At 56.9% G+C, this 14396-nt stretch overlaps 1 protein-coding gene across 1 annotated transcript; it reads right to left on the reverse strand.

Annotated features, from left to right (window-relative positions):
• Window positions 1-337: 337 nt before the first annotated feature.
• MB (myoglobin) lies at window positions 338-14031 on the reverse strand. The gene is made up of 4 exons (XM_047867442.1): window positions 13942-14031; window positions 8787-8889; window positions 4146-4368; window positions 338-484 (listed from the first exon to the last, which is right to left on the reverse strand). The coding sequence occupies exons 2-4, from the start codon at window positions 8879-8881 to the stop codon at window positions 338-340; spliced, it is 465 nt and encodes a 154-aa protein (XP_047723398.1). The 5' UTR covers window positions 8882-8889; window positions 13942-14031.
• Between the last annotated feature and the right edge of the window lie 365 nt (window positions 14032-14396).

Here is a 14396-nt window from a genome sequence, read left to right on the forward strand (position 1 = left end):
TTTACGGCTTGGATTTGGGATTAGAGGCGCGGGTGACGGGTGTGGTTGGGTTTGGAGATTGGAGGAATTGGGTTGGAGTCGGGGAGAGAGGAGAGAGGCTGCGGGGCGGCAGAGAGCAAAGGGCCACACTTCCGGTTCCCGGGGTGATGACCCCCACAAGGAGCCCCCAGGCAGATGAAGCCAGCCCGAACAGCCTCCCCCCTCCCCTCCCCCAGCCGCCTCTCAGAAACAAAGCAGACACTCAGAAGCAAACTCTACGCGCGGCTACAGGAGACCCAGCGCCACCCTCCCCTGGGGCCCGGCGCCCCCGTGGGTGGGGGTGGGGTCGTGCAGGGGCTTAGCCCTGGAAACCCAGCTCCTTGTACTTGGCAGCAATGTCGTTCCGGAACAGCTCCAGAGCCTTTCTCATGGCCGCCTGGGCGTCAGTGCCGAAGTCGTGGGGATGTTTGCTCTGGAGAACCTGGATGATGGCCTCTGAGATGAACTGCAGCGGGATGGATGAGAGGGGTGCTGGTCATGGGGGCGGACAAGCCAGGAGCCAGGGGGCAATCAGGCTGAGTCCCACCTTCTCTTTATTTCAGGGCCATTTATTGAGCGCTTACTGTATACCAGGCATGCTTCCAAGTGGTCTCTGAGATGAATTCCTTTTATCCCTGCAACCCCGGGAGACAGGTATAAATGGGGGACCAGGCCCGTCCCAGTACAGACCCAAGGTTGTGCGGCCCAGTAGGTCGGCTCACCCACCACCCTCTTTGGCTAGTGTTCAGGATGTGGGTCCAGCTGCGGCCAGACAAGGGCCCGGGTGCCGCCTCCATGCAGACAGCAGAAAGTAGGGGAATGCTCCCATTCCATGGTTTTGTCCAGGAGTTTGCAGTCAGAAAAGCTAGATAGAAAGAAACTATGTCCGGGGCGCCTGGGTGGCGCAGTCGGTTAAGCGTCCGACTTCAGCCAGGTCACGATCTCGCGGTCCGTGAGTTCGAGCCCCGCGTCGGGCTCTGGGCTGATGGCTCAGAGCCTGGAGCCTGTTTCCGATTCTGTGTCTCCCTCTCTCTCTGCCCCTCCCCGTTCATGCTCTGTCTCTCTCTGTCCCAAAAATAAATAAACGTTGAAAAAAAAAAAAAATTAATAAAAAAAAAAATTAAAAAAAAAAAAAAAAAAAAAAAAAAAAAAAGAAAGAAACTATGTCCAGGGTGCCTAGGGGTGGGTCAGTCGGATAGGTGACCGACTTCGGCTCAGGTCATGATCTCGCAGTTTGTGAATTCGAGCCCCACGTTGGGCTCTGTGCTGACAGCTCAGAGCTTGGAGCCTGCTTCAGATCCTGTCTCTCTCTCTCTCTCTCTCTCTCTGCCCCTCCCCTGCTCACGCGCTGTCTCTCAAAGATGAATAAACGTTAAAAAAATGTTTTTTAAGGAAGAAACTATTTCCATCTATGTATATTTATTTTTTGCATTTAATGGCTTCATAGGGTTATTGCTTTAAGCAGCCTATTGGGGGCGGAGCGGGGGTGCAGAGCATCCTATACTCTGTGCCAAGCACAGAGCTGGTGCTCAGAATTCTTGGTGGGCGGGAAGGAGGGAAGAAGAGGGAAGGATCTGGCGTATGGCTTGCCCCCAGGACCCACACTGTCTTCTGTCAGCCTCGCTGTCACCATCACGTTTGCTTGGGCACCCACGATTTCCTTACCAGGAACACCTACAGCATGGCGGCTTTAGCGACTCAACGATCTCATGGGCGTAAAATGCTACTGTGCTCTTCCGACAGCGAATCAAGCTTTGATGTCAACCACAGCCCTGGCCGGCGCACCAGGCGGTGTCACTTTACAGAGGCCGTGACGGGAAAGTAGCCAGGCTGAGGTCACGTAGCAAGAGGACTTTGCACCCCGGGGGGGCCGGGGGGGGCTGGGCAAACGGCCGCCAGAGCCAAGGACGGTGGCGGTGACCGTACCTCGTTTTCCCGTTTTCTCGGGGCGCCCCGAGTGCAAGTGACCACGGGCAGGTGGGGGAGGGGGGGGCTCGGGCTGCCGTGGAGTAAGCCCCGCCCCTGGAAAACGTGGGATACCCAACCTCCCGGCTCAGCTCCGCCGTGACCCTCATGTGTGACTTACGAAGAGCATGGAAGGGGAGGAACAGACACGGGCCCTGCCTTCAATCTTGCGGGATCGACGCAGTAAACTAAGCTCGTTTTCAGCGGACCTGGTTTCCGGTCCCCCAGCTGCCAGTGCTACCTTCCCTTTCTGAGCCTTGTTCCTTTGTCCCCCCCGGAGGGGATACGTCTTTCCGGTTGTGTTGGGAGCCCACCCCCACGCCACTGGGGTTCAGAGACGCGAGGGCAGGGTCTGCCCTCGGGGAGCTCATGTCCCAGCCAGGAGACAGCTGGGTAAAGAGATGAGTTACAGTACAGCCGGGCAGGCGCCGTGACAGAGAATGAGGATAAAGCGCCTTTGCAGGGGGGCGGGGGGGGGGGGGGTGGGGGGAGGGCGCCGGTGGACAGAGCAGCTGACGGCCGGCCGCGAGCGGAGGAGGTGGCTTCTAAGCTGGGCCCTGGAGGATGGACAGGGATTTGTTGACAAGAGAAGATGGGGAGGGCAGGGGCCGCAGCAGGCACGGAATCTCAAAGGCAGGACAGGCTCCTTGTGTCTGTGATGCTGAGTGGGATGGGCGGGCAAGGTTGTCTACGTGTGATTTGCCGGGGCAGCTGGGGCGCAGGGAGGTGAGGCTGAGAGGGTGACGAGGGGTGTGGCGGTGGCGGATGGGAGATATTGTACCGCAAGGGTCAAGGGCTTGAGTTCCGGAGTACCGTTGATCAGACTGTACCTACTGGCTTATTAGCTGTGTGACCTTGGGCAAGCTACCTAATCTCTCTGAGCCTTCAGTTTCCAAATCTGTAAAGTGAGTATGCGAAGGGTACCTGCCTGGCACAGAGTCTGCTAATTGCCTGCCCAATGTCCATTTTCTCCTTCTTCCTTGGTAACAGAACACTGGTTGTATTTGCAGTGGCAACAGGCCACATTTCCCAGCTTTCCATGCAGATGGGTGTGGTCTTGTAACTAACTTCTGGCCAACCAGATGCAAAGGAAACTGTTGGGTGGGATTTCTGCGACTCCTTAAGAGAGAGCTTTCCTCTCTTCTTCCTGCTTCCTGTTGGGAACGTGGACCAGATGGCTGGAGCTCTAGCAGCCATCTTGGACCATGAGTCAACTTTGAGGACTTATGCCAACATTGGCATGAAAGAGGCTGCATGCTCGGTGACCGTGGGGCCCCCACACCAGCTCTAGACTCCCTAGCTCTGAACTTCCTTTGCGTCAGAGAAAAAGAGGACACTGAATGCGTTCAATCTCAGGGAGATTTCGAGAATTCCACGCAGTGATCCAGGCGAATGCCCATCCTAACTGGTAGCTGTCACCGCTATCTTTATCCTCATCGCTACATCAGCCTGCCTGCTGCTCCCATCCTGAGGGATTGCACCTATCCCGAAGGCCCTTTATTCCCCAGATCTCAATGCTCCCTCTTGCCACACCCCTCCTCCCACTGGTTATAAAGGCAGTTCAGGCTCTCCCCTGCCCACCCAACTCCTCAGCCCCTTACAGGAGGTTCAAACCAACTTCTCTTGCCTAGGACACCCGAGGCCTCTCCTTCTTCATCTGTAAAGATGCTGGAAACCTGTATCACCAGCCTGTTGGCCACCCCCAGCCCAGGATCGAGCCCCCGCCCCTGTACTCCTGCCTCACGACTCCTGCACACATCAGGCTCCAGATGGCACAGGGGTTAGGCGCCGAGGGCCTGAGGGGAATAGAGCCCTCGTTTGAATCCTGTGGGCAGCTATTGCCCTCCCTGTGCCTCAGTTTTCTCATCTGCCCGGTGGGTGTGATAATGGTACCTCCCCGTGGTGGGGGGAGTGCAAGTGGTGCCCCCAACATCCAATCTCCCTTACTTCCCCGGACGACATACCGATCTGGGGGAGAAATGGGTTTCCTCTCAGTGACCGCAGGGGTGACAGCTCGTTTTACAGAGGAGGAAGCTGGGGCTCAAAGAGGAATGACGTGGGTCACCCACAAGTCAGTGGCTGAGCCAGGACTCGAACCCCAAATCCCAGCCCTTCGAGGCCTCCCCTTCCACCCTCCCATGCGCCCCTGCCCTGCCTCCCACCTCCAGGTACTTGACGGGGATCTTGTGCTTGGTGGCATGTGACTGGGCCAGGGGCTTCAGCTCCGCCTCGTGCTGGCCCTTCTTCTTGAGGATGCCCCCCAGGGCGGTGAGCACCGTGTTGCCATGCTTCTTCAGGTCCTCGGAGCGCTTCATTTCATCCTCTGTCTTCAGGTGCTTGAACTTTTCGAACTTCTCCAGGGTCTCCGGGTGGCCCTTGAAGAGGCTGCGGGCACAAGGGGGACTGGAGTCAGACACAGGGGCTGGAGGTGGTGAGACACACGAGTTCCAGTCCCAGCTCCGCTATTTCCCAGCTGCGTGACGTCGGGCCATTCGCTTTACCTCTCTCTGTGCTTCTGCTTCCTCATCCAAGCGTAGGGGATAACCGGTGCCTACCTAGAGCAGCGCTGTGGGGGCTCGGTGGGCTGTGTAAAGGCTTGCCTTGCTTATTTCGGGTCAGTAGCATCTGCCTCTTCATTGCTACTCGAGAGGTAGGAAGGAAAGATGTGCCTGCCTCGCTCCCTGGCTCCACCCGATTTTCTCTGAGTCGCCTGGAGAGTAGGTGATTAAATCGCATCACGGGTACGAGGCAGAAGGGCCAAGTGGAAGCGGGTCTGCGTGACTCAAGACATCGACCGCGCAGGGGACCGTCTCTGCAAGCTTCCTGCCTACGGATCATCCTTTGGCTGCTTAAATACTTGCAGCTACAGGAGACTCACTACGTCCTGTGTTAGCTCTCAGGCTCAGGAAGTCCTTGCTTATTTTGCTCAGACGCCCTGTACCTCCCAGGCCCCTCAGATGGTGAGGCCCAGGGAGGGAGCCACCTGCCAAAGACCAGGTCTCCGCTCCTGCCAGGGAGCCAGGGAGCTTAGCCGCAGAGGGACTCTGCCCTGAGCCACACCTGTAGCCCTGGAGCTCGGTCTTTCCTGTTCTGGAAAGTTGGGTGTCGGTTAAAGGGAGCCATACCTGCCACCTCGGTGGGAGGTGGCTGTCCCCGTTCCACTGTGGGCCAATGGAGCACAGAGGCAAGTGACATGAGTCGGTGGCAAAGCCCGAACCAGAGATCGGATGGTTCTATAAGTCACGTGCCCTCTCTCTCTCTCCCTGTCATACCCTGAAATGTTTGCAGGAGTGGCCCTGTCTCCCCAGCCTTCCCCTCCTCCTGTCTAATGGCTTCGGGTCCCTGCAAGGTTCCTCTTTTTGTAGCTTCCTGGCTCAGCCACTCGCTTCTTCAGCCCTGCAGTGGACACACTCCGGTGTGTGAAAGCATCTCACAGCACACACCCATACTCACGTGCATGCACACACGTGTGCGCCAAGTAGCACAAACAGGGAGCACACCCTTCTCCCGGGAGCTCATCCCTCCTGCAGCCCCCAGAACACCCAGGGCGATCCACAACCATGCCCCACGTCCCCATCTCACCCCCCGTCCTGGCCCGGCCAAGCCTGTGTGGCCAGGACAGCTCATCCCTGGCACTTCTCACCCAAGGGTCCTATTATTATCTGGTGACAATGATCCTTGAACTCCTGCCTGGCAGAGGTGAGACCTAGCACCCACAGGTGAGGGTCGGAGGTCGGGACGCTGGAGGGAGCCTATCTGGGGCAGAAGAGGGCCAAGGACCTGGTACCCAAGGCAACCAGGGATCTCAGATATTTGGGGAGCCCCCAGATGTCTGGGAGAAAGAACGCGGGGATGAGAATTACGAAAGCTGAGTTCTGGTCCCAGGTCCACCTCCAACGGGCTGTGTGACATTGAAAAAGTCACTCAGCTTCTCTGGGTCCTGGTCCAGCCATCCATAAACCAAAAGGGTTGGTCTGGCTGATATTTCAGCCTCCAGCTGTAAGGCTGGACCCCTGCCTCACCTTCCACTCTGTGCCAGTCAGCCCGGGGGCGAGCCCAGATTTACCTTCAACGGTGCAGGAAAACCAGGCCAATGAGTGCCCACCAGATCATTCTGGCATCACTCAGCCGCTTCCCTCTCTTGGCCCAAAGTCCTGCAGCTGGGAGCCCCAGGCAGCCACAGAAGGCCATACCTGGATCTGCCTAAGGGCAGCACCCCGGAAAATGGACAGACGAAGCCCGTCGGCCCACGGAAAAGGATGGACAGACTTTCCCTCCTGTTTCAGGAGCCCTCACTTGCCTTGCGTCTTCAGCTTCAATCCTACGTCCACCTGCTTCGCTTTTCGCAGGCCTGCAGGCAAGTCAGCGAGAAAGGAGGCCACCTCCCAGCTGTCCTCTGAACGGAGGCCCAATCGGACACCCAGACGGGAGATGGAGACTCCGACCTGCGGAATGCCTTCCCTGCTCTAGGCAGAAGAACCGGGCTGGGCAGGGCAACCCCGCTCTGATGTGCCAAGAGCAGAGCACTCCAGAGCAGCCGTGCTGGGTGCAAGCCGCCTGGATGTGAATTCCAGCTGTGCGACTTGGGGCAAGTTACTTAACCTCTCTGTTAAGGGTGGTGATCCTAATATCTACCTCATCGGGTGCTTGGGAGGCTGAGTTAATATATGGGAAGCGGCGAGCCCCGGGGGCTGGGGGTGTCCTTCGCGACTTGCAGCAAAGCCCTCAGTGTTTTGTTACCAGGCTCCGCTGAACAGAATATGCCGTCTTTTACAAGAGGAGTAGGAGGAGTGACCTTGCCAAGGTCAGGAAGAAAGCCCCGGCTCAGCCTCTGGAACAGAATCAAGTGGCCAGCTCCCACAGAGGCAGGTGCAGCTCTGGGGGTTAGCGCCCCCTCCCTTCCCTCTACACGCAGGGAGGCCCTCCTCCCCGGACCCCGCACAGTAAGAGGGCAGAACCCGTTGGCATGGTCTCTGCGTGTCCCACAGCCTAAGGCATGACAGGGCATTGGGCTTTCTGGGACCTTCCAGGGGCCAGGAGTCTCAGGCATCACATCCCATCCCCGGCCCCTGGCCCTTGGTAGGTGTCCCAGATCCACTCTGGAGAGGGAGGGAAGGTTTCCCCTGATGACACAATACCCCAAGTCTCCTTCAAGTCGCTGCCTTGGGGGCTAATGGCCCCCAGATCACCTTGGAGAGACTTGTGCTTTGCAAACTGGTCTCCAGCCCCAACTCCCCTGCCTCCTCTCCAAAAGCGAGGGAGGAGCATGGGCTCAGGGAATGCCAGGGCATGAGAGCGGAGAGGGACCTCAGAGACCCTGGCAGACAATCGCTTCGTTCAACCGATAGGCAAGCAGGAGGAGTGAGTCACTCAGAGAGGAGGAGTGACTTATCCAAGGTCACACAGCACAGGTGCCTAAGGAGCTGATGTCAACTTGGGGGAAACTTTTGTCCCATCCAACAGGACCCGTGGCAGCCCCAGCGGCCTGCTGGCAGGGACAGGAGGAGAAAGACACAGGGAACATCCCCCATGATGCCAGTCGGAGTAAACAGAGAACGTGACCATCCTTCCCCAAGTGTTTCTAGCGTGGACGACTCAGGGCTCAGACTTCGGATCACGGATCCAGACATGGGAGCCGGATAGAAGTGCAGCCCAAGGAGACCAAAAAGGCATCTGAGTGGGAGAGGGAAACCTGGCTCGTGACGAAGGAGAAACTCGTCTGTAAATGAAAGCGTGAAGGACAATCCATTCACTCGTGGCCACCCCAGGACCACTTTCTCCCAGGTGCAGAAATGTGGATTTATACCCCATTAGATATTTGACTTGCGCTGGCCCAGAGCGTGAGAGAAGGCACCTGGAGAAGAGGGGTCTCACACCGTCTGGGGTGGAAGGCAATGAGAAAATAAAATTCTGTTTACAAGCCACACACCATCCTTTATTTACAACGCTTGGAATTTTGTTTTCTTTTGTTTGTTCAGGAACCCCTGCAGTCAAGATGTGCTTGGAGACCACACTATTCAGAGCTCTTCAAATTCAAGACTTCCTCAACATCAAAAGTCCCTAATGGGCCTCCGTCTTCTATTTTCTAATTATAATACTTCGCAGGTCCTTAAGCTAGCTCCATCCGTAACAACTACTAACATCTTCTAGAACCTGCTATGTTCCAGGAACAGCACCAGGCCCCTTACATGCATTATCTTATTTAACTCTCACTTCTACTCTAAAGGGTAGCACGGAACACCCCCGCCCATTGTATAGGAGAGGAAACTGAGCCTCAGAGAGGTTGTGTGCCTTCCCAAAGGTCACACAGCGGTTCGGAAGCCGAGCCAGCTCTTTATCTTGAAGGCCATGTCTTATCTTGACTTAGCCAAGTCTTTATCTTGAAGGCCATGTCTCAGTCTTGACAGTTTATAGACCTCTACGGATTTGTGGCGCCGGGAGGTCCTGCCCCTCTCAGGTCTTGTTTGTCCTCGTCCATTTAGTGAAGCGTCTGGACGGGATCTCTCAGGGCCCTTGTTAACTATGACTGCCTACGATTCTAGGATTCCTCTTGGTGGGCACTAGGCATCCGGGGTTTGATCACCAGGCTTCTCCCACTGCTGGCACAGGCCCGGGATGGATCTCTTTTCCTTTCTGGACGCCAGTCCCTGACACTCACGAGCAAAGGAAAACCAAGTGAAGGTGTTAACAAAGTCGACCGACACAGCCAACTGGTCAACCCTGGGCAACGATTCCGCCTTGCAGGCACCACCCTTGATCTTTGGGGAGTGGGTGACAGAGGCAATGGGGTCTCTTCCTTTTACCTGATGAGGACCTCCTGCCCGTGGCCCGCGAGGTCGGTCTCCACCTTCCCCCAGACGTTCAGCACCAGCTGCCACTCTCCGTCGCTGAGCCCCATGGCGCAGTCTGAGGAAGACAGAAAGAGGGAGTCCGGGCCGACTCGGTGTCCTGGCTCTGACAGCCGGGGTTTGAGACCGCCCGGCCCCAAAGGGATTTTATACCTTCCCTGAAGCTCGACACAGATCACTTGACGGCTCGTTCACTCTCCCCTCCTCTCCCTCCTCCCTCCTTTTCATGAGGGGTCTAATCTTTTCCTTTCTGTAGCTCTCACATGGGAGCTATTTTGGGGCAGGTGCCATTGTGGGGAGGTAGGACAGCTCAGGCCACAGGGGCGCGGGGGTGTTTGTGTATGTGGCAAGAGCAGGGGAGGAGGCTGGGCCACTGTGTGGAGTCTCAGAGGCCAGCAGAAAGGGCACCACCAAGGCCGACGCCAGCAGCCTGAAACTCAACTCTCCCCGTTGTCAACCATCCCAAGGAAACTGTCATATTTCCAAGCTCGGGCAGCGGCTCCTGGGCTGGCCCTGGGACTGTCCTGGTCCTTAGCAGTCTCCTTGTCCACAGTCTACCCATGTTGCCAGAAAGCCCCTACCCAGCCAGAAGCGGGGGGGTGGGGGTGGGGGTGGGGGTGAGAGAGGGGAGGGAGCAGAGGTGGTTCCTACTTATAGCTGGGCGTCTATCCACAGGCTCTTGGAGTCTGGGTTTTTCTACCCCACCCAGAAAACTGGCTTCGTGGCCCTCGTGGCCTTTGCTCAAGTATTTCCTTCTGAGAAGTTTTGCTTGGCACACCCCCTCGAGGCCCCATTAGTGTCCTCCTCCTTCCATTTATTTGGGTGGGCGCCCCTATTGTACGGCTCCCTTCATCGTGCTGTATTTCTTTCCATGCTGGCTCCGCCACGAGTGTGTTAGAGCAGCCGATACGTGTAGGGACATGCCGGGCCCTCCTCCGAGCACTTCACATTTGGTAACTTGTTTAACCCCCTGACAGCAGTATCTCTAGGACAGACATGGCATCGTCCTCGTTTATTCAGGGGGGGGGGGTTAGGGAAACCTGTCACGGTCATAGCTGATGGTAGAGCTGGGATTTGAACCCAGAAAGTCAGGCTCTTGGGTTCATGCCCCCGAATACCTTACTCACTTATGTTTTATTGACTTCTGTATCTCTTGGATCTCACACAGTGCCCTGTACCAAATCGTAGCTGAACAAATATTTGTTGAATAAATAGATGGTCTTGCAAGGGAGCCAAGGGAGGATGGTTGGCCTTCTTTGTATTTATCCATCATCCATCCATCATCTAGCCACCCACCCATCCATGCATCTCTCCATCGTCCACGTATGGGTTCATCCATCTGCCACCCACCCACCCACTCCCCCATCCATCATCTGCCCATCCATCCATAATCCATCCATTCATCCATCCCTCACATAGTGACAGACTACCTCTGGTGTGATGGAAACTGTGCCACGTGCTCAGGACAACAAAACTAAATAAACACATCCCTGTGTTCAAGAAACTCACAGTCCCTTGGGGAGATATAAGGAGTGAGCTTACAGTACCGTTGTTTTAGTGCTATGATCAACGTACCAGGCCCTTCCTTCCATCTACACAGGACTTTACGGTTCACAAAGCACCTCCTTGGGCAGCATGACATCTAATTTTCACAGTGGCCCCGCAAGGTAACGAGCATCACCCCATTTTATAGCTGTGGACGGTGAGGTTCCAAAAGAATAAGCAAGTGCCCTGGCTGTCCTGGGTCTGTAATAGACACATCCGTCACGACGACCCCACATAGACAGCTCTTTCTAAAAGCAACTGCTCTGTCCCAGTCCCTACATGACCATGTAGGGCCATGTGCTTCCCCCCCAACCCCACGGCCAATCACAGCCGACTGGACCGGGACTGGCACCCAACCCGAGGCAGCCAATGGCAGGGCTCTATCCAACAGCCTCCATCTGCTAGCTACCTGAATCAGATCCCCTGTTCGAAATACGAGCAGGGACGTTTGGCAAGAATTGTCTAAGCGGTAGGAAACGCGGTGTCGAAGAGAGTCAGTTTCATGGCCAGCACGGAGTAGGAACCCCAAGGTGGGGGCTCTTGAGTGTCACCTAGGGCCCAGAATTCATTCCGTTCCGATCTCCGTCAAGCCCGGCCCAATTACTGTGTGAGGGTCGCCGCGAACTGCCACTTCCTGTCTGACCCCTCGCGGATCCTGTCAATGAACCCTGTTGACTCCTTTATCGAATCAATCAGCCGGTTCCTAAGCAGAGGCGCCTCTCTCCCTGACACGGTGCCCCAGGAGTCACACGGGAAGCTCCTGTTATCCCAGACCTCTGGGAGCCCAGCCACCTTTCACAGCGGAAGATGTGGTGGCAAAATGAGTAGCTAGAAATGTCACGGGGGTTGGGGGGAGAGCTATCATTCACGCATTCGTTCGTTCGTTCGTTCGTTCATTCTCCTATTTGCTCAACGGCCTAGTACTAAGGGCTTACTCTGTGCCGGACCCAGGACAGAGGAAAGGCAATTCTGAGAGAATCTGCCAAGGGCTCGGACCCCCAGCAGCTTCGGCCCCTGCTGCCGGTCACTCGCTGGAGGCTGAGGCCAGCGCGGTGGCAGGGCAGGGCGGGGCGGCTTGGTACCCCGCCTGGCTGGAAGGGAGCAAGGACCTGGCAAGGTTCCTCACCGGCCGCCCAGGGGCTGGTGAACAGCAGGGCGGGACCCAAATCTGAAGCCGCGGGTCCACCAACTCCAGCCCCTGCACTTGTCTGGGGACAGCCCGAGCATTTAAAAGCTCATCAAATCATTACCGATGCTCAAGTGTTTAATACTTAGCCGTCATCCCTTGGCAGGCACCCCCATTAACTGGCGTGCTCATGGAAACCTGTGGCTTTGAAGTCGATGGACCTTTTAAGTTTTTAAGCTAACAGGAAGGGGCCGACATCTGTTTGTGCTTCCACATCTCTGCAACAGAGCAGGCATTACCTAACAGTAGCTATGGCTACCTAGAGGCGCCAGCTTTGTTTGGGGGCTGTAATTATCCCGGTGACAGCCTTCCAGTGGCCGGGGCAAGGAAGCTGGAGGTGCACGAAATAGGAAAACCAGGCCGCCTTTGCGGGCACAAGCCTCCTAGAGCCTTACACTCGCGTGTCATACACGGACACGCACACCCACACGCGTGCACACACCGAGGTGGGTTAGTTCGATCCCTCCACGCTGGACCCGCCCCCATCCTCTTTCCCGTCCTCTCATGTCACAGAAGCCTTTGGATGCAAACCTCCCGAGACATGCAGGATCATTCTCAAGTCTTCAACTTCTAGAGTCTGGAGATCCCAGAGGGAAACTCTGGGGCGCCAAAGTCTTCGGGTTTGGCCGCTCTGGAAATTTGGGCTTGAGAGGTCCAGGGTCATAGAAAGGCAGAGATAGACAAGTGTAGAGGCATATAGGGCCATCGTGTCTGGAGGCTAACAGAAGACTTCGACAGCATCTTGTCCAAGTTCCCACTAAAGGCGGGGAATTCTCCCAGCGGATCATCCTCTAGCACCTGTTTGAATACTCCTAGGAACAGCGAGCTCCTTACCTAAGACTTGCAAGAGTCTCCTTTATGATGATCCAAAATATGCCTTCTTGTCATGCTCGCTCCCTTGGGCACACTCTGCTGACTTTTTGGGGATAGAGAGGACCAGTAGAGTCTACTGAGAGGAGAGGGAGGCTGCATGCTCACTGAAGACTTTTCTTGTCCCTACTTGGACAAGGACTTGACCCGAGCACCGCCCCCCACCCCCCAACACACACACACACACACACACACACACACACACACACAAGGTAAGCCAGGAGCCAGTCTGGTGGAAAAAGACTGGTTTTGCGATCTTCAAGTCGGCAACTCCTGCCGAGCATATACACAAAGAGAATTCTCTAGCAAGGGGCTTCCAGCATCCTGCCCCTCCCCCTCCCCCCCCCCCCCCCCCCAGGCTTGAGTCCCCAGGTGGCTGTGCAAAGAGCGGCTCTCTTCCAGGACCTGGGAGTTTGCCAGCCCTTGGGCAGCTAACAACTCCCCGAGCAAATCTGGGGGATTCCACTTTAAGACTTCATCGAGGGGGTGACTTTGGCCCCAAAGAGCCAGGGGTCCCTTCAACCTTGACCACCTCCCTTTCTCCTCCTAGGAGCCTCCCCTTTGGAAGCCAGCCTGGCCAGTGCCTCCCGCCCGCCCAGCCTAGTTTGCTCCTTCCTGCCAGAGTCTGCGGTCCTGGTCCAGCGCCAGGCCCGACTCAGAGCAGACTCGACGGGGCGGCGGGACCCCCAAGCTTGCCCCAGACCCCACTCCGCCCAGCCTCCTGGCAGCCATAGAACTGACCACGTCTCCCCTTCTCCCCAGCTGTCGTCCAGGAGCCTGCAGCCAAGCGGCGGGCTGGGGGTGGGGAGAGGTGTCTTATAGCAGCTGGGGAGAGGCACAGGGAACTAAAAATACAGTTGACATGGCAAGGCTCCTCCTCTCCCTGGAGGCCCAGAGGGGCTTTATTGGAAGAGGGCTGGCAGGGACACAAGGATCCCCAAATCCCAATAACAGGTGTGGCCTGAGGACACCAGCCGTCCTTCCCCACCTCTCCGCTACTCAACCTCGGAGGAGGCGTGGGGTGGCTCCACCTTCCACCTGTCACCGGGTGCGGCGCGGCCCCGCCTCCGCAGACCCTCGCCCTTCCTTCGCGGCCCATCTCGAAGAAACAGCGCCCCCTGCAGGAATCCTCCCCCAACTCCAACCCTCCCTCGCAGGTGTGCCTTTCCTGCCTCTGGGCTCCAGCTCGGGTGCAGCCTTCTCTCTCTCCGCTTTGGGGTGCAGCTCCCCATTTCTACCCCGCGAGCTTCCTCGGGAGCAGACGTACCAAAACAACAGACACTCTCACCGCACTTCCTGCGCTCCAGGGGCACCGCCCCTCCCAGCGGCCATAAACCCCACCTCCCACGCGAGGAGGTGGAGGCACAGAGAGGTTATAAGGAGCCACCAAAGTCACACAGCTAGGAGATGCCAAGCACGAAGTTCGAAGCCGGGTAGTCCGGTTTCGGGGTTGGTGTTCCCCAGCTGGAACTGGTCCAACTTGTGGATCGTTCTTCTTCCCCCTCTCACCTTTCTGACAGCACACCTGGCAGAGAACTGGGTCAGTAAGGTCTTTGAATGTTTGTATTATTGAACGGAGTCCATCCAGGGTCTTTTGGCTTCCCGGAGGTTAAGGCAAAGGCAGTCGGAAGGGCGACCGCCGGGTGGTCCTGCTGCCATCTAGTGGCAGCGAGGAGAAAAGCCTCCGCCTCTGGCTCTGCCGCTTCTACTGGGTCTTTGCGTTCGCCGCCCCCCCCCCCCCATCCACCCTCCCCGCCAGCCAGGACGGGGTCTTTTCCCATCTCTATATTCGTGGCACCGACCAGGGACGGCTCTCCAAATTATTAAAAGGGGAATCAAGCGTGGTTTTTGCTCTCAACGGACTCCGGGTTGAGTGGAGGAAATCCCTGGGGGGATTTGGACCACACCAGAGACCCAAGCAAAGGGCTTTGGGAGGGTGGGAAGGCAGCCCGGGGTCTACACGG

Source organism: Prionailurus viverrinus, chromosome B4 (assembly GCF_022837055.1).
Source record: "Prionailurus viverrinus isolate Anna chromosome B4, UM_Priviv_1.0, whole genome shotgun sequence".
In the NCBI taxonomy this organism is placed as follows: Eukaryota; Metazoa; Chordata; class Mammalia; order Carnivora; family Felidae; genus Prionailurus; species Prionailurus viverrinus.

Bases quoted from the DNA above. Each gene is read 5' to 3' on its own strand.
- MB (XM_047867442.1), bottom strand. From the start codon at position 8,881: ATGGGGCTCAGCGACGGAGAGTGGCAGCTGGTGCTGAACGTCTGGGGG. The intron at 4,369-8,786 runs GTAAAAGGAAGA...TTGTGCCCGCAG, and splicing joins GGGCAGGAGGTCCTCATCAG to CCTCTTCAAGGGCCACCCGG. The intron at 485-4,145 runs GTGGGAGGCAGG...ATCCCGCTGCAG, and splicing joins TCCCCGTCAAGTACCTGGAG to TTCATCTCAGAGGCCATCAT.